The 19,401-nt window shown below is 37.8% G+C and overlaps 1 protein-coding gene across 5 annotated transcripts; it reads right to left on the reverse strand.

Annotated features, from left to right (window-relative positions):
• Nucleotides 1–992: 992 nt before the first annotated feature.
• On the reverse strand, nt 993–17,780 carry ING3 (inhibitor of growth family member 3). 5 transcript variants are annotated; one of them, XM_062583339.1, is made up of 13 exons: nt 17,539–17,623; nt 17,331–17,402; nt 13,307–13,413; nt 13,039–13,139; nt 11,741–11,806; nt 10,522–10,618; nt 8,536–8,607; nt 8,122–8,241; nt 6,347–6,504; nt 5,804–5,994; nt 4,513–4,705; nt 3,503–3,541; nt 993–1,990 (listed from the first exon to the last, which is right to left on the reverse strand). In XM_062583339.1, the coding sequence occupies exons 4-13, from the start codon at nt 13,132–13,134 to the stop codon at nt 1,874–1,876; spliced, it is 1,149 nt and encodes a 382-aa protein (XP_062439323.1). In that variant the 5' UTR covers nt 13,135–13,139; nt 13,307–13,413; nt 17,331–17,402; nt 17,539–17,623; the 3' UTR covers nt 993–1,873. The 5 variants fall into 5 exon arrangements, with proteins under 5 accessions (XP_062439323.1, XP_062439314.1, XP_062439297.1 ...); XM_062583330.1 differs by lacking the exon at nt 13,307–13,413 and having other exon boundaries at nt 6,347–6,405; nt 17,580–17,753; XM_062583313.1 differs by lacking the exon at nt 13,307–13,413 and having other exon boundaries at nt 17,580–17,750.
• Between the last annotated feature and the right edge of the window lie 1,621 nt (nt 17,781–19,401).

Genomic DNA, 19,401 nt, shown 5'->3' on the forward strand with positions numbered 1-19,401 from the left:
GACACCATTTTTATAGCCAGGCACTAAACCACTATCTCTGTCTCTCTTTTCCTTTGCATAGGTTTGGCAACATTTCAAAAAAAGCTATCATAAAACTCCTGGTCTTTAAACTCAAGCTTGACAGACCAAAGAGAATGCCAAGCAAGTGAAGGGAGTTGTAAGTAAAATCTTTATTCAAAATGATTTTTTTTCCTTCTTGCAGAGGAAGGAAAGAGGAAGGAGAAAAGGGGAGCTATAATGTTCAATGCCACTGTATGAAAGAGCTGTAAACAAAACAAAACAAAACCAAAAAAAAAAAAAAATAAAGAGGAAATTGTCTGAAATCTACAAACTGTCCAAAATAAACAAGTTCTAAAGATTTTCTCCCCTCCATTACATTCATTATCAAAGACTAAGCTGAACAGGCTGCAGTCTAAATCAGTTTTCTGATTTCGTTCAACGACACGTACAGTTCACAGCTATCAGGCCTCATGGATCCAAATGTTTTTAGAAAGCCTCTTAAGAAGGCTCCTATGTGATTCTCCCTGTTAATGCTAGAAATTTCATCACATGATGAACTATTTCTCCCTTTCTTCTTTCCTGAACCATGTGCTTTTGGGAGGTTCTTTTCTTTTGGCTGTTTTTTGTTTTTTGTTTTTTTTTTTTTTTTTAACCAAGGGAAAAGAGAAATGAAGGAATAAATCAGCTTCAAGACAAGTTTTCCATAGTTTTCATCTCACTTTCCTATTCCTATCCATGCCAGCCATTCTAAAAGCCACGGGCAGGATCTCCTTCCTATCACTGGACGTGGGTTAGGGTTTTTTAACCACACAGAAAACAGAAATTTTGTGCCCATTTCAATAGGTATTATTGACTGTCTGGAGTCAAAGACCTTAAAGCAAATGATGTTTCAGCATTTTCCTATCTATGCATTTGTTATTCACCCATCAGAAAAATGTTCTCCTATAAAAAGATCAAAGGATCTATGAACACACAGGTCACAGGCAAGAATCTTTTATGCAAACCCAGCTATATTCTTCCAAAACAGCTTCAGGGACAAAGCTTTTCTTTTTTGACAAACATACAGAAAACATCAATAACAGGAGTTGAGATTGTTTTGTTTTATTTTAACACCTAATACAATTCAAATTTAAAGGATTACTTGCACAAAAAAATAAACACATTTGGTATAAAAATTTATCATCACTTTAACACCTTTTTTTTTTTTTCTTCCTCTTATGACCTGCACCTTCTCTGGGGCAGAAACATATAAAGACTAATGGCACGAGTTTGTTTTATTCTACTGCATTTTTTTTGTTTTTACATATTCAAGTACCCTAGAGGACAACAGCCCGCTGTATACAAGAACCATTTTCTTCAGCCTGCTGAATGAAGTTTCATAAAGAACCAAAGCTATAAAGGCATTTTAAAAACCACTGTCTTATATTCTTTTTAGAAGCACTGACTTTTTGCACCATTTATATACATAATGTTACATAACAGCTCTTGAATACAGTACATGCAGCAGAATGTATCTGTTGAATATAAAACATACATTTAAAATCTTCACTTATCAGAATTCTTTGAAGACTGAATTATTGTAGAATGCCCATTGCTTAGAGAAAATGGTTTGAATACAAATGTCTGCATATGTTGGCCACTGGAACAATCCAAGGCTTACTGGAATAATATCTGTAGCACATTAATGTGCATAAATAATTTGCTTACAATATTAAAACACAACTAGCAAAAATCAATGAGTTCCAAGATCTTACGACTGCTATGTTAAGCCTTCTTTAAGTGGTGGCAAGAAGTGTGGTGGTTTCCCTTCCCAGTCCTCACCGAGTCCTCTATAAAATCTTTAGTATGTCATTTGTTTTCCAAATGAAGAAGCTTATTTATGCCTACTGCCTCTTCTCTTCATTGCAGCCGTACACTGTGGACAGTACCATTTCCCTTTCGGTGCTTCTGTCAGTCCAACACAGCCATAATGGAACCACTCAATAGGGCACTATAAAAACAGAGTTAAAGAGAGTTTTTTTTTTTTTTTTAAAAAAAAAAAAAAAAAAGAAACACCGGTCACAAGAAGCATTTGATAAAAATGAAGCACCAATAAGAAGCACAGATCCTGCCTTTCACACAAAATCACAGGACAAAATGAGAAGAGTACGTCAGTCTCTAATTTACGCTCAAAAAATGTAATACTAGAAGTCACACATGGACCAACATAACAGAGCAAATTAAGTATATTATGCTTAGGAAATATCTATTTTGACAACACTAACTGACACAGATGTAATTACTCACTTCTGTGCAAACAAAAACATATGTCAATTATTAAATCATTCAACTTAACTATTTTAAAACTGTTTTATTTGAATGGGACAACTGGTACTAGTAGTGACACAGCAAAAAGTACCCAGAAATAAAAGGTATTTAAAATATGTCAAATCTTCCTGAAAATGGATAAAGTCTAAAATAGTTTGAACTGTGGAGACAGATGGGGAGAAGTTTCCTAAAGAATGGTTCAACTCATTACACATTCCCATTGTACTTTTAGCACAAACAATTAAGCTCTACTTTTAAGATTTTCATGAAATTGTCTATGCACCTGGCTCTATTACCATTTCTAATATCTACTGCAAACCTCTAGCTTTTTCTTCTTCATTCTTCCACTAACTGACTTTCTGCATGATTCCTTCAGTCTCAATACAAGTCACGAAAGATGAAACAAGAATGAAAAATCTGAAGTAGCAAGAGTGAAATCCATAAATATCAGAATAGTAAGTGGTACATTTCCAGTAGTTAAAGAAAGCTTCAGTATTGGAAAAAGCCTTTTTGATTTTGAAGCTGCTCACAGAGGGAAAAAAAATGTTACTATATAGTGTTACAACATTTAAGACAGTGAATAATTGAAAAAATATTCAAGTTTGTTTAACGTAAAGGTTTAAAATTTAACTTCCATTTTTTGCATATGCTTTTGGTTTTTGGTAAAAATATTCTTTCAACCACAAAAAAAATAGTAAGCATAAAAACACAGTGGTTTTGTTAAAAACAGAAGATCTAAATAAGCTTAGAAATTCTTAAAAACAATGTTCCGAGCGTAGAAATATTTTCATTACATATAATAGCCGAATCATTTTCTGCTTAAGTTAGGAGGATAAATGGAACACTTAAGCATCTGGAATTAATAATATTAAAAATATTTCCACCTTTTCTTCTATCATTTTTTCCCACCCATCCTACATGTTTAAAGGACTTTTTTTTAAAAAAAAAAAAAAAAAAAAAAAAGATCACTACCAAGAAGTCTAAGGTGGGCTATGGGGCAGTATGGAAAAATTACTTGTTTTTTTAACCAGAAAGCTTCATCATTCTGTACATGAGAGTAAAACTGAAAACAAATTAAAAAAAAAAAAAAAGAGAAATCTCTACTCTAAAACTTACTCTAAAGCAAGTTAACTTCTGTAAGCAATATTTATATGCACAAGCCTCTCTCATGAATCTTTAGGACTTTGTTACTTACATCTTGATTATCACAGCCTACCATTTCACCATAGGACACCTAATTAAAAGAATAAAAAACAGTTATTAATAATTATATGCAACTGACATTTTCAAAGGCCTACTATTTGAGTTTTTCCATTGAGAAGTTTTTCATTAACAGTAGCAATAATCTTTTTATTTTCTATCTCATATACAATCTGAGGACTGTTATGTTCATACTAAACTGATTTCCAAGTCTGTTTTTCGCGCAAAAAAAAAGAAAAAACATACATATATTTATGTATATTTCAGGGTGTATAAGCAAGGTCAACATTCAAAACCTGAACTAAGCACTTAATTGGTCTAAACAATATTACTCAGCTTATCAACAGTCTAGATTTCACAATGATACTGCTGTTTGGGATCTCCCTTGCAAGCATGACTATTTCAAACACTTTTACTATTTGAAGATACCAAATGCTTTCAAAAGAATTTTTATAATTTATATTTTTACAAATTATACAAATATATATATAATTATATGTATAAAAATATATAAAAATCTGAAAAAACCACCCCACCCTAGCACATTTAGAAGTATTTTAAATAAGAACAGACATTTCAAAAATAAATAAATAAATAAATTTTCATGTCCTCTTTCATCCTTTGAATTTTCTCGGTGGCTTTTACTAAACTAGTAGTTTCTCCATTATTCATAACAAGACGGAAAGTAGGAGAGACCTGGCAAATATCTTCCTTACCAACTTTGAACAGATTCGTAGTGAATTTACTTAAAATTCCATCTTGAAATCTTCAAGTCTTGAGTAAAAGATTTAGAACGCTCCAGTTATATTACATCACAGAAAAACTTACTTGTTTTTAACTTTAACAGATGAGTTCACAACACATATCACCAGTAGGTAAACACTAAAAACATTCTATCTTCAATAGTGAAATTCTGATCTATTTTTAAATTAGCAATCAGACAAAAAAAAAATCTACAATGAAACAGCAATTCTGATTATACTTCAGGTTGGAAGTCTCTCTTACCTGATTACAAATGCAGTAACGTGGCTCATTTGGATCATAGGTCCAGTCTACCTGGCTATTAGAATCAGACTCTGGTATTACTGCTGTTTGCTGAGACAGTTCTTGTGCTAATGCAGATGAAGAAGAACATGATGATAGAGAGGAAGACGAGGAAGATGATGAGGACTGCTGACTTGAGGATTTGTTGTTGTTTCTGAAGAAAGAAAAAAAAATAACATACTATAAATATGTATACTACCAAGTGAAAGGATCACAAAGCAAATACTTCACAGACTCTGAAACATTACAGAATGTAAATCTCTAAGTGTCATTCCATAGCAGATTTCAAGAACCGAGATAGATATACTGAATGCTGTTCAGGCATCAGTATAGGCATCAATCCATGCCTATAAGACAGATTATTATAATCAATGGAATTTAAGCTGCCAAATGGTTTTAATGAATGCTTTTCTTCACAACATTTTTCATCGATAGCCCTGGTGTCAAGTCTCCATCCAAATTATTACCAATAAAATAAACAGAATTTGCATATAAATGTTATATGTCATGTACAATGGATAGCTGTGTTTGAAGATGACTGATTCTATATTAATTCCCACTCAAGCACCATCAGTCTATTACACTGAGCCAGTACAAAAATACTATGATTTTGCTTATAGGTTAGATCTGACACTCAAGACAGCTGAAGATGAAAAATATTTCTGATGTAATTATTAAATGAACTGTGAATGCAGGCAAGTCTGTATGAAAAAGAAAACAGGCAACTCAGTGTGCATGAGTTGAGATGAGATGAGTTCTTTCTAGTACTGGTTCACTAGAATCTTCAAATACTTTTAAATTAATCAGACATAGAATTCATTCTGTTTCTTGTCATAGATGTTCAGCCTTCAAAAATGTCATGATTATTTCCAAAGTGGCATGAAGCAGAGTCACAGATCTATTTCAAAACCAGCTACAAAGCTTTGCACAGTAATTTCTAATATTTGATTTTAGGCCAAATCTTCACTCTAGAAGAATGAAAAAAGAAACCAGACTACGTAACAGAACAAAAAGTAAATGAAGACTATTTAAAATCCTGAAATGGGTTTTTTTAAATAAAAAGAAAAGTGAGAGAACAAAACAAGAAAGCCCTGAACAAAAAAAGCCAGCAGACAATAACTACCTTGTGTTTTATGGGCTATACGGGCCCAGGAATATTAAACACAAGGTATTTCTAATACAGGCCATGCATTTTAAAAGAAAGCCTAGTTGCATTTAAGTATGACTGCAGTCAACAAAAATGAAAACCTACTTGCTTTTTCTGCCACTTCGTGAATCTGTGGTTGATGAACTTAGTGTCTGTGTTAACGTAGATGCCAGAGCTGATGATGAATATCCAGTTGAATCTCTGGAGAGGGAGAATTCTCTTCCAATCTGAAAATCATTGTTCTTAAATGCTTCATAGCTGGCTTTTAGACTGGATGTTCTTCTTCCTTCCTTCATCTAAAAGGAATACTGATACTGTGTAAGATCACACAGCAGAGTTCTTACATAGGACACACGAGGCTGCAAACTATTATTTGCAGAGGTTCACTAATAACCCCGATGAACAAAACAACGTATAGTAAGTAGTAAAAGCAGGTAAGAATATGTCATAGGAAAAGCTATATAACAAGTTGTCCCTTTTTGCAAGTTTTACAAGATGAAATTGTACTACACAAAGAACAGCGGTAATATGAAAACTGAATTTTATTAGCTGAAAGTGATCGTGCAAATGTCGATCAAAAAAAAAATCACTAATCTTTCTCCTCAATCAATAACGGATGGCAGACCTTCAAGAATGTTTTGACATTACCTGTGCTGTGGCTTGCACTGCTTGAGCTGCTGCCATGGTAATAGCACCGGCCCCAGATCCTGAAGATAATGAGCCCAGGTTATATGATGCCAATGGTTGAGAAGAGTTTGTATTGTATGCATTGTTTGAAGAGGATGATGAATTACTGTTTCGACACCCTTGATGAACAGAATACATTTATGAAATTCAAAATGAAACTAAATACCTTTGCATTTTAAGAGTTATATATGACCAGTGAAAGATTAGGTAGTCTGGTTATGCATCAGAATAGTATGATCATTTTGAAAAATGTAAGAAAAAGTTATTTAACACAGCCAACATTGGCTTTAAAAGGAAAAAAAAATTCCCCACCTAACTTCACGTGCAAAGAGTCCCTGCTCAGTCCAGCTGCTACATCTGTATAAACCAAATCTCAGTTAAAACAATACTCACTGTCATTACCATCAAGGAGAAAATAAAAGTTTGACTGTAAAACAATACTGTTTCTAAAATAAAACTTGTAACACATCTTAATTGTAAAAAACTATAGATCACAACAATTAAAAAAAAAGCACATAAGTTTCCATAGCAATCAACAGATTGATAGCTGCTCAACAAATGCAAATCCATTTCATTTGCCATCCATGGAAAGCTCCTTAAGAGAAAAAAGTTAAAAAAAAAAAAAAAAAAAAAAAAAAAAAAAAAAAAAAAAAAAAAAAGGGGGGGGGGGAGAAAAGGAAAAAAGAGTATGAAGGAGACTATACAGAAGTGGTAAACAGCACTAAATTCCAAAATCTACTGTAGCCAGACACTGAAATGTTCAATTTGCATTATAGTTCAGGAGATTAGTCCATAAAGGGAAGAAAAAAAAAAAAGTCACAGTAACTAAATAATTTGGTTATAGACAACTGCGACTCAGATGTACCAGATCTGCCAAATCTAAAGCAAAAAGAGATAAATTCTTTCTGTATAGTATTTTGAAAAAATGTTATGTACAAAATACAATGCTTTTATTTTCCACAAAAGAAACTATGAAACACCCTCACCTGAAAATGAGTAGCAAAGATTTTTTTTTTTTAAGTTTACTACTCAAAAGTACTTCTCACCTATTTAAAAATGCACAACACTCCAATGGATTTTATTTTACTATAGCTGAATAATAAATAGGTCATGAACACCCTTTAAAAATAATTAAAAGAGAGTGAACACACCCCCCTAAGAAAACAAAAAACACAGCGAACGCGAAATGGCTCCTCAGCGCCATGAGCTGAAACCGCTGACCCTAAAGACCTTGCCTCAACTTCCACTTCACTGAAGCAAAAATATTCTTTGAAAATCTCCAGTCGTGTTGCTTTCATTCTGGTTCACCCAGTACAGTATCTGAGAAACTCATTTCTGTTCCGGAGTAGTAAAGTAATGAATGTACATCTAAAACCTCGGGCCTTTTGCAATCTTCTTCTCTACTTTGCAAGTAGTTGCACTGCTTTCTTTTCCGAAAATAAGAATGCATTGAATCTAGTATTTCTACCACTGGTTGAATGAAACTGTACTGCTATTCTTTTCCAAGCAATGTGAAGGAAAAGAAACAGCTAACACAGCTGTCAAATGACAAACCTGATGTGCTTCATGGACAACACAGATGGGCAACAATGCCTGCAATTTCTCATGTTTCAAATGACTGAAAAAACATTAAAGCATATTAACCTCTGATCTCGAAAAACAGTACAATTCACTAATAATTGGATTTTGTTTCTTCCTATTAAAAAGTAGTAAAATACAGTGACAATTAAGATTACCTGGTGTATTCTCCTTAGAAGCATCTGAAGTGAGAGTAGACAGAAGAGCTTCAGATTTAAACTTCTTCTCAGGAACATGATCTGTGGTACTATGGTGAGAAGATGGATTGTGTTTCCTTTCTAAATAAAAGAAGTGTAGTGAACTTCAACGCAAAAGCTTTTCAGCCTTAAAGTAAAACTGTAACTAGAGATAATGAAACAACATTGTAAACTAAATCCCTCCACTAAAACTTTGTTATTTTATTCTTGCAATTCCTCTGAATAGATGTTATTATCATCGCATTATGACCACTTTTTTTTCCAGAGTTCGTAGGGAAAAAATATACATATAGTTTTGGATTTTTTTTTCTAATACTAATTGACAACAAATAAGAATACTTAAACAGTGAACTTGTTTAAGTTGCAAGAACTTACTCTCTACTGGAGTGTGCGAATGGGCATGATGGTTATTCACAGGCTGCGATGGTGTATCCAGCTCCAGAGACCCTAACATAGAATTAAAAACGAGAGAAAAATTTGAAAGTCATTATTGAAATGATTTTGATTTTTACATACTAAGTGAATCTTTATAGTATTAACCAAAACACTATGCAATTACATTTATTTTAATCAGAATGATTTTTTCCATAGTTGAAACCATTCCCATAGCATAACAAGGAGACAGTGAATAAAACAGCTTTAAACTAAAAATTGATGACTTCTACCATATAATTATCGAAATCAGAAAGTTAAACCTAAGGCCAATGAAAATAAGATGCAACAACATTGCCCTCATCGTGTCACCTATTCCAACGAGTTGCACGTAGGCCAGTGATAGTTGTAGACTGCTGCACCAAAAGTACTAATGATCTGCACTGATGTAAATTGACGATCATAATTATCTTCATGAAGAGAAGTGTGCTAAAATACAGTAGCTTCTGAATAAACTGTATTCACAAGGCAAACTCTCATCTTGTCACATTGGGCTAAAACATCGAACGAGTAGAAATGTCTGTAAAAGATGATCTAACATTCAATACTATGAGCTTTAAATCAGCATTCTTATTTTCTGCAGCAGTAGGGGAGCAAACCAAATGCTAACAGATAGGAGAACATGAGGCTTCAGCAATCCTGTTTTAGACTGAAGGTTATCACAATTATTTTAGAAGAGGTCCTAAGCACAAGAAGATAGTCTGGTTGAGCAAACATTAATCACGTTATGAACTAGTCAAAAGGCTGCCCTCTGGCGGAACATCATAATATGTATTTACTCTGATTGCTAAAAATGCAAAGAGGTTTCTACTTTTCATTTTATTTAATGAAAACTGAATACTTTAAGAATTTTAATATGCAATCTGGTACATTTATCTTTTAAGTTCTCAAAATTCTCTTTACTTACTTCAGCAATCACATGACTCAACCAAAAAGTGGTATCACAACTTAAAACTGCAACTTGGATTTCAAATAAAATAAATTAGTTGCTCTTTTATGTAGTTGCCACTTCATTAAAAACACTTATTTTGCAGTTTTCTTTTTGTGTCTGTTATTTTAAAAGGCTGAATACAAATAAAATATCTAAAAAAAGATCTTTTGTCATAAAGTCATACAAGGTTTAAAAAAAAAAAAGGGTATTCCTAATCTCCTTGTGTAACTTTGGTTACTATATCACAAGCCTTGGGTTAGAAGAACAGTCAATGACTCTTAGCTTCACAGTCACAATAACTAAATTAACTTTGAATTTTATTAAAACCACACTTGAACTTGACATCTAAATGCTGATGCATATAGAAAGGTTGGATTCTCCTATACCAAGCTAGCCACAAAGCTATTACACTACATCTTAAAATCCTCAGAAATGCATACTATTATGTTTTTGTTTGCATTCTTAATACTAGCACTGCAACATTTGTTAAGCATGCAGGTTTCCTCTCCAAAATGCTTCTTCCTCTCTACCCTGTCTACCTCTTCCTTTATCACCAAAACACAAAAGCAGAGGGGTTGCCTAATTTTACTTAATATTCCACAACTATAACTAAAATATCCCCTCTCCTCAATTTGGTGGTAATCAGTTCATCTATGGAACAGTATGTTTTCAACTAGATAAACGGAAAGTTTGCACGGCAGTACTTTTCTAAGTACATACATGTGTTAAAGAATTTTGTACCTTTTTGCAGTAATTCACAATTGCAACTGTTTTGCAAAAAACGTTATTCTAAATATCCAGTTGTATTTTGACTTGATCAATTAACACTGAGGGTGGAACTAAAACTTGAGATCATTTACTGATAAAAAGTATTTAGGTCAAACAGTTTTGAAACAAGCGGAAATATTATTGGCCACTAACAAATTTATGATATTTTCATTTCTCAAACTGACAAAAAGAACTTGTCAATGTTCTTTAAGAAAAATATGCACACTTACGTCTCTCTAGTATTTCTGTTATTCCAGCATTATCTGCTTCAAGTTCCATTTTAAATTTGGCAAGTTCCTGGTCTAATTTTCTCAAATGGCGGTCTACCTGTTTTTGAGACAAACCAACAATAAATAACATTCAGTGCTGGAACAATAATAGTTACATGTTTTTATTTTGAGCCTGCTGAATATTTTCCTGCTGAATACTTTCAGAAATTGTCTGGCATACAGCACTGAGCATGACACACCCAGAAGCCTAACTTCTTGGCTACCTACATTTCCGTAACTCAGCAGCAACACCAGAAATAACATCAAAATAGGGCTATTGCTCTTCATTTGCCCAATCACAACATACACTAAGACTGCCTATTGGCTCAGCAGCTAGAAGCTCTCCTCTTACTGTAGGTAACATTCCAAGATACCGGGTTAAGAGCTTCTTTTGAAAAAAAAAGGAGAGGGTTTGGAGGTGTGGTGTGTATGGGTATAGAAAAGAGAAGAGAAAGAACATGCACCTTGGAAATGGCTGGGCTGCTGCATGTAGAAATTGAGTATTTTGTTGAATTACAATATTTGTATGCCACTATATAAAACAAAAGCCTTAAGTATGGAGTAGATGGGTCTCTAAACTGAAAATTTAAAGACTTCTTGCTTTTGAGAGAAGTATGGCACATTCTTGGATACTGAAAATTAAAAAAAAAAAAAAAAAAGAAAAAAAAAACACTAAGCATCTTGGCAATAAACATGGTACTTAAAATATTTAAAACATTTTGGTCATCTGTAGTCATACAACAGAATACTATACTTATCCATACACTGAACTACACAAATTGAACAGGTTTTTGCAGTTACCAGTTAAGCAAATGAGAGAGCTTAAGTTCTTACATCCATTAGCAGTCTGAAGTCAAAAAAGGATAGACAAGGAATATTTATTTTTTTCTAATCTATTTTACTGCAGTCTAACTTGAAAGTTCTGTACTCTGAGAAAATGTAAAGTAGATACACTTAAAATTGAAGCAAAGAAAACAAGAATAAACTGTAGGGGGTTTTTTTTTGTATTTAAGTAACAATTATTACTCAAAGCAACAAAGTTTCACAGTGAGTTAAATGTCTCTTTCATGGCAACTGTATGTAGCTGACATACAAGTACAGTAATACAGCTGAAATACTTATCGAAATGTTTAGAAGTCCTTAGGGTGCAAATTTAGGTAATCCATTTTTGTCTACTTACCAAGTCATATATTTGGTTAGCCAGTTGTACTTTTTCATCTGCATCTTCCAAAGCCTTATAATAATCCTGTTATAAAGAGATTTGTTTTTAAATTATGAATATAAAATAAAAATTACAGAAATTACTCCAGTTAGCTATTGTAACCCTGTGTGAAATGTAAGCTAAAAGGAGAGATCTGAGTCAGTTTTCAAAGACTGTAAAGCTGTATTGTAAACAACAATCAGCTAAAATCATGCCTTAGAAAAAGCCAACTCACAAGATGTTGACAGTTACAGTCAGATTTCACAAGCTAGTTTGCTGCAAGAAAAGAAACAAAGTCTTGGATTTGTTTTATATTATAGAACATAATTTTATGGACTCATAGTTTACATAAATGTATTATAAAACAGTTTAACTAAAACAACACAATTTAAACTCTGCTCTAACTGAAAATGAAGTTTTTATTCATGGATTTTCTTTAAAGTAGGCTTAAGCATGTTTTAACTCTGATTTTAAACAGGTTTAAGTGTCTTTTCATTCCTAATTTCCACTAGAAAGTATCTTGCTTAAGTGAACACTATGTGAAATCTTGGTCCCACTGAAGTCAAGTGATTTTTTTTTAATTTTGTTCTATTGAAGTTAGAGCATTGACTATATATACACATATTTATATTTGTATGTATGTATGTAAACCCATTTGTATTCACTAAGCAAAAAAATCCTTGGCTGAACAGTGGGCAGAAGTAGCAAGTGCAGGAGGCTAGAAAGGATTATTCTTTTTGAAAAGAGATGACTTGCTTACATTGCTAATGATACAACTACCAACTCTAAGTGCTGAAGTATGAAACAAAAAACAAAACACATCCATCTTCCCACTCCTCTCCCTCTAACACTACTTACACCTTAAGTATACCATATACAAGCACATATGCAGACTCAAATGGAATGCTGAACATAAGCTTGGAAAACATCCTCTGAAAGAAAGCCAATTCATTTATGCAGCTTCATGTCATACAAGCAGAAACAAAAATTAAAAGGCTGTGCTCAGACCATAGTACCTGGTATCCTCACCACTACATATCCCTATTTTTTTAAAAAATACTAGTACATATTGGGTAAAATTAAAGATAAATGCTTGATCAAGGAAGCCTTTCAGCCGTTTCTCTTCTCTTAGGTAGTTTTATGCGTCTCTGAAAGCCGAAGGGAAGCCACAGTTCTGAACACTCTAAGTTTCCTTAACTGGGGCTATAATTTTTTTTTCCCAGAAGTTACTTTCTTTTGCAAAAGAAAAGTTTGACCCACTCCTGTGAGGTCCTTACTTTTTTGATAGACGTCATTTGTTCTTCTCTCCATTCAGGTTTGTTTTTCTTTGCATTCATAAAAAATTCATTTACCCTCTGTTCAAGCTGATCCATTGCATCTGTAGCACAGGAAAAGATTTTAAGATGTGTGTTATCTCAGGTACATAAACAGGATATAGTAAAGTGGATTTTTTTTTTCTTAAATGAAGTTGACAGGACTGAGATGCAAACTATTCGAGGGAAAAAACAAAACAAGTGACAGTGGACAGAGGAGGGAAATATTTACCTTAACTTCCAAGAAGCAGAATTGCATTCTGGTAGGATTCTCATCAAGGTTCTTGTGCTCTCCAGCATGGGACAGGCAGGACTCCAAGTTCTAAAGGTTTTTTGTCCCTAAGAGCAGTGGTAGTGACTTAAAGCATGACCCAAACTCCTCACCCAGGGCTCTAGACTGCTGACCTTGGAACTTTCTAGCCAGTTACAAACTGAGCAGGAAACAAAATGCTCTCCTAAGAGAAACAGTCAAATACAAAACCAAATAATTGAAATGAATTAGTGCTTCAAAAAGGTAGAGCAACAGAAGAGTAAAGCCACCACCTTTAAGTCAAGGTCCTCTCCATAATTTGCTAGGAAGAGTGAGAGTAAGCACTCAGAAGGTTATTTCCCCCACCCCCACAAGGTAGACTTGAGGAGTAAATCCACTGAAAAGATGCTATTTGAACAGGATTCTCATCTTACATGAGCCTGAGAAACATCAGAAGGGGAAAAATAAAGCCACCAATTCTTTAAAACTATTTATCATAAGAAAGAAAAGTGTTAAACTACAAGTTATTAGTTTGGTTATTTATTAAGACAGGAACGAGGATTCCCTTCCCTTCCCCTCCATCAAAAAGGGCACTAAAGGTTAGTATTTCAACAGCTGGACTTTTGTCCATTCAACAGCTTGCATATTTCCAAGACCAAGCAGCTGCCTCAGTCAAACTAGCTTTGACAGCCTTACTAGTCTCAGGATAGATGATAGTACTGAAAGTTGTTTTCATGGAACTCTCAGTGATACTGTCCAGGCAATAGTTTCAAATGAAACATGACAATGTATCAACTTCCTACCCCCTTCAAGCTTGCAGTGTGAAACACTCAAAATATTTTTTGGAATGCAGCATTAAAACTGCCTCACATGATGGCTATCATCTCAAAAAGTTAAGTAAGTAGATCAAAAAACTCATGAGTATACAAGTACGATCTAATTCTTCAAATCCAATAGAGCCCGTAGGTATTCTCACTTCATGAATTTTCAGGACCAGAACTAGTTATTCATGTAAATAACTGAAGATCACACACTGAATGAGCCAAGAGGAATATTTATTGATTTTGCCTAGGCTGGAAAAGCCCAGCATCAGAACCAACAGGATGCTAATAACTGACTGGAGAGAGAGCAATTAATCCCAAACCAAAACAGTCAAACGGACGCAGGCTCACATTATTTATACCCAGAATAGTCAAACAATTTTAGTGTAAAACAGATTAAGGCTAGGTGAATCTGTAGAACATACGCTTTCCACTTGCTTCCTGTTCAGGCTTCTTAATCTTCTCCCAAAATATAGTGCAAGTAGCTCATATTTTGTGAAGGCTTCTAAAAGCTTTGATCTTCAGCCAAACGACTATAATCTGCTCTATAAACCCAAAGCATAAAATGCTCCGTCTTCTATTCCAAGAGTGAAAACAACAGTTAGATGATGATAATAATCCCAGATATGGAAAAAAAAATCTTTACTTTTTATTGAGGACACCTTTCACTCTGTGTGAAGTTGCACATGGGAAAATTTTCAAAGAAACTTGGTCTCTCCTAAAAGGTCAGGACTCTTAAGGGGGAACACAGGACAGACTATTCAATTACCCAAAAGGTTCTCTCTGGCATAAGCAAGTTCCTTCATTTTTTTTTCCTTTTTTTTCCCCTTCCCTCCTTTTAAATCAACTGTGACACTACATTCTGACAGGGTGATTTCTTAGAACAGTTTTTGCAGGTGAGATGCCAGGAATTCTATTAGAAGAGAGAACTTTTCTTTCCAAAGCTTGGTATTTTACCACAGAGGCTTGGAGGATAATCCATGACTTGAACTGAAACAGAGAAAGACATTTTATGCTTCATGTGAAAACTGTCTCAGTTGGAGATCGAGAGTCGAAGTCACAACTTGGATGTTCTTCACTTTTTCCACAGCAGTTTTATCAAGATGTACAGTAGATACAGCTGGTTTGCTAATATTTCTTCCAGTGACAAGCAGCACCTGTCCCATTAGAAGTCCATGTCATCCAAACAGGACAAACTATAAAGTTAACATCAACTCTGGCAGCAGCTCAGTTATTTCATTATACCTCCTATGAACTCCTGAAACAGCTTCACTTGAGTAAGTACTGTTTTCAAGTACTTCAGGGACAGTGATTCTACACAGTAAGTCACTTATCTCACAGCATCAGAATAATCTAGTTTGTATGGAATATTCAGCTGGCAGTTTGGCAACTGATATTGAAGAAATGAGAGTCCTGGCATTTTGTAACGTCTTGGGATGTTCTGTCATTTGATGCAAGAATTACTGAAGAACCAACATCCAAAAGAGAGGAGTTTTTTTATTTGAGGCTAAGGAACCTACCAGCTTCACTGTTTCCACACTCAACAGAAGACAAAGTTGTGATCCTATTTGGAACTACCTAAGTTCATGAGCTGCTTCCTCCCTCTCCTGGTGCTCCTAGCAAGACTTACTTCACAAGTGTCATCTTCTTTTGTTCATTTCCTGAGCCATTGTTCAGGTCCTTTGACTTTAGCATTGAAGCCAGGACAGCACTTACCCCAGAGTATACAGAAGAACCTATAGCCTGATCAACATGCATCAATGAAGTCTATTAAACAGACCGGCTGGGACTGCTAAAGTAAGTAACTCAAACCCAGTCTGAGATCTCACTTCAAAGAATTATAGGTCAAACTATTGTTTTCAAGAGATGAGCTCCCAAATGGCAAGATATTAAAAGCATGGTGCTGCATTTCATACTACTGTACTAGATTGACTTGTTACTTTAATCCTTGCTCTTTTTTCCTTATCCTAAGTCCAGACCTTCTGTATTGATGATTCCTCACATCCTTTAATTTCATTAACAAAGCCCTTTTCATTATGGTCACAAACACATTAATCATGTGTTAAATGATGGCAACACCTAACTAGAGGAAAACAATCCTTTTGTGTCCTGAAAGGAGTCACTGAGAAGACCGCACTTAAGATCAAAGGGCAAAGAACCCTGCAAACAGAATTAGGCAGCATTTGAGATCAGGATATAAACAGAAGAAATATAAAAAGATTAAGAGAGAAACCTAAAGTGGACTGTATACTTGGTCAGTGCCAGGTAAGGTACAAGAGGGTAAGAAGAAAACACTTCATGTGTGTGATCACGAGGGGAGCTGGCTGGAAGGTTTCAGAAACAGCATATGGCTACCTGCTGAAAGAGCGGGATATAACTCATTCTCCAACCCACCATCACTGCTCTTAGGGATCAAAAATCTAAAGAGTTTGGGACGTGCCACCAGAAATGCCTGAGGGAGCAGCACAAGCCCAGGAGCGAAGCTCCCAGCAGATCCCATCGGCAGGGAGTCCTCGCTGCGGGCCCTCGGCCGGGCCGGGGCGCGCTGCGAGCGGCCGGGCGGCTCGGCGGGGCCGCGGCTCGGCCCCGCGCGCCGACACGGCGCCAGGCGCGCGCGCCCCGCCCCTCGCTGCGTGCCGGCGGCTCCCCGCGCGCGGCGCCGCCGCTCCGCAGCGCCGCCTCCCGCCCCTCGCTGCGTGCCGGCGGCTCCCCGCGCGCGGCGCCGCCGCTCCGCAGCGCCGCCTCCCGCAGCCGCAGCCGCGCCCCGCGCCCACAGCGCCGCGCCATCGCCCTCCCGCAGACGCCGCCGCCAGGTGCCCGGCGCCACGCTGGCTGCCTGCCCCCGGGACGGGACGGGACGGGGCGACGAGACGCAACCGGCCCCGCGGCGCGGCCCCCGGCCCGGTCCGCGGCGCTGCCGGAGAGACGGGACGCGGGGAGGGGAGCGGGGCGAGCCGGCAGCGGGCCACCGCGCGGGGAGCGGGGCCGCCCAGGCAAGCCGGAGCGCCTGCGGCGGCGCTGCTTCGCCCCTTTCTCCCCTGCCGGCACCGCGACGGAGCCGGTGCCCGCGGCCGCCCCCCGCCGGCGGTGCGGCGCGGCGCGGTGCGTGGCGGGCGGGAGGCGCAGCGCGAGGCGGGGGCGCGGCGCGGGGGCGGGCAGAGGAGGAGGGGGCGGGACTCACGTACTCTGCACCTGCAGGTCCATCTCGCGCATCTCGGTGAACCTGTCGCGCAGATCCATGGGAAGCTGCTCGATCACTGCGGGCACACGGAGGGGCGGGGGAGGGAGACACGGGGAGGAGGGAGGGAGGAAGTCAGACACCGCCATGGGGGAGGGGGGGGGGGAACCGCCTCGTCGCCGCGGCTCCCCCCGCCGCGGCTCCCCTGCCCTCACCATGCCCCGGCGCCCAGCATCGCTGTCCCGCACAAACTCACTCTCCAGATAGTCCTCCAGATACAGCATGGCGGCGGCCGGGCCAGCGCCAAGGGGCTTCTCGCTAACGGGGGCTCGTCCCTTCCAATATGGCGCCGCCGCCAACAACACCAGCAGCTCGACTCAGCGAAAACAACATTGGCGGCTGACGGGGCTCGCCTCGGCCGCACCGCAATTGGCTGCCCGCGCCGCTGACGCACGCCGCGGCTCGCGCTCCCCCGGTGGCATCACGGGAAATGTAGTCTGTGCGCGGGGAAGCCAGGGAAACTACGTGTGCCGTGATGCACTGCGCCGGCCGCGCCCTCCCGCTTCTGCCGGCGCTGAGGCGGAGAGAGGGGGCGGGCGGAATGGCGGCAACGGGGACAGGGACGCCGTCGGTGGGGCGCGCCGCGCGGCTCCCGCGGAGCAGGCCGGGGCCTCCGAAGGGTTGTCCCCTGCGGTGTAGCTGGGGCCTTCTTACAGCGCCGGGTCCTGGAGCACCTTAAAGTCCGTGCACTGTCTTTTCCCCAGGAGTCTGGGTATTAGCCCATCTCTTTCTGCAGACAAAACTTGTAAGTGGCACTGCAGGCTGTTCTGAAGTTCCTGAGGAATGGTACATTGAGCCAGCAGCATCGCACCTCCATGGAAAAAAAGAATTGGTCTAATTTGTGTTTCATCTCGTGAGAGAGCCAAACTGAAAAAAAAATGCTTTGTTTAGCTTGTCACAGTAACATGGGTAGTAATAAAGCTACAGATATGATAGAACATAAACTTGTGTGGGCTTTAGAATTGCTCTTATGTAGAAAATAATTAGCAAGTAGAAATGATTGAGATTCAATTACAACACTTCTTACTGTAATTTAAATATTTTGAGCTGAAATTTTTCACGATTTCAATCCCCCAAATCATCACAGTTCTATTAGAGTCTAGTCTAGTCATGGACCAATGCGTAGAAAACAGACTGCTTTTGTCCAGATGTTCTTATGGTGTAACGTGACGGTTCTTGATGAGAAATTTTCAGGGAGTAGGGGGTGTCAGGTGTAGCTACTGGGAGCATAACAATTGCTATACTAGGACAGACAAGTTTTCTGCCATCTTCATTATCTTTTAATTTTGTCACCTGTACCATATGCTTCCAAGCAAGGAAAGGAAGTATATTGCTAAGCCAAGTCTGAGTAAAAAAAACAGTGCAGGGTGTTTCTGAGTGTCAAGATGAAGGGAAAATTGCATTCTTATGTTTCAAGTACATATATTGTGAGTAATTAGCAGAAGATGATTGAAATTTGGAAAGAGAAGCATAAATTTTGTGTATGACTTTTATGAAGATTTCCATTTTAGTTGTATCTCAAAAACAGTACATAGCCACGCATTCTTTTATATTCCTGTCTCAGGATGAAAAAAAGGTATAATAATAACTATGAGCTTCTTGAGAAAGTGTTGTACTTAAGTGGTCACTTTCTGTATTCATTCCATCATTAGCCATTTAGTCTGCACTACTAATACAGAAGTATTGACTAATTTCTTAAATACCACTGAACAGCTTTTAAATGGTGATTAAACCTAATTAAAGTATCAAATGAGAGCCGTAATTGAAAGAATCTGCATACTATTTCTCTTACAGAATGCTCTGATTTAAAGTACAATTTTTAACACTGGTGGACAAATAATGTTTTTGAAGTTTTATGTGAGGAATTGCTTGTGGCCATTTTGTTATGTGGAAGACAAAGGCTCTGACCCTTCTTGGGAAATGAATCCCTACACTTCTACTAAAGTGAAAGATTTTGCTATGGTGAGAGAACTTAGCCCATTCAAATGCACAGCTAAAATAATCCTATTCTATTTTCA

Source organism: Rhea pennata, chromosome 1 (assembly GCF_028389875.1).
Source record: "Rhea pennata isolate bPtePen1 chromosome 1, bPtePen1.pri, whole genome shotgun sequence".
Lineage (NCBI taxonomy): Eukaryota > Metazoa > Chordata > Aves > Rheiformes > Rheidae > Rhea > Rhea pennata.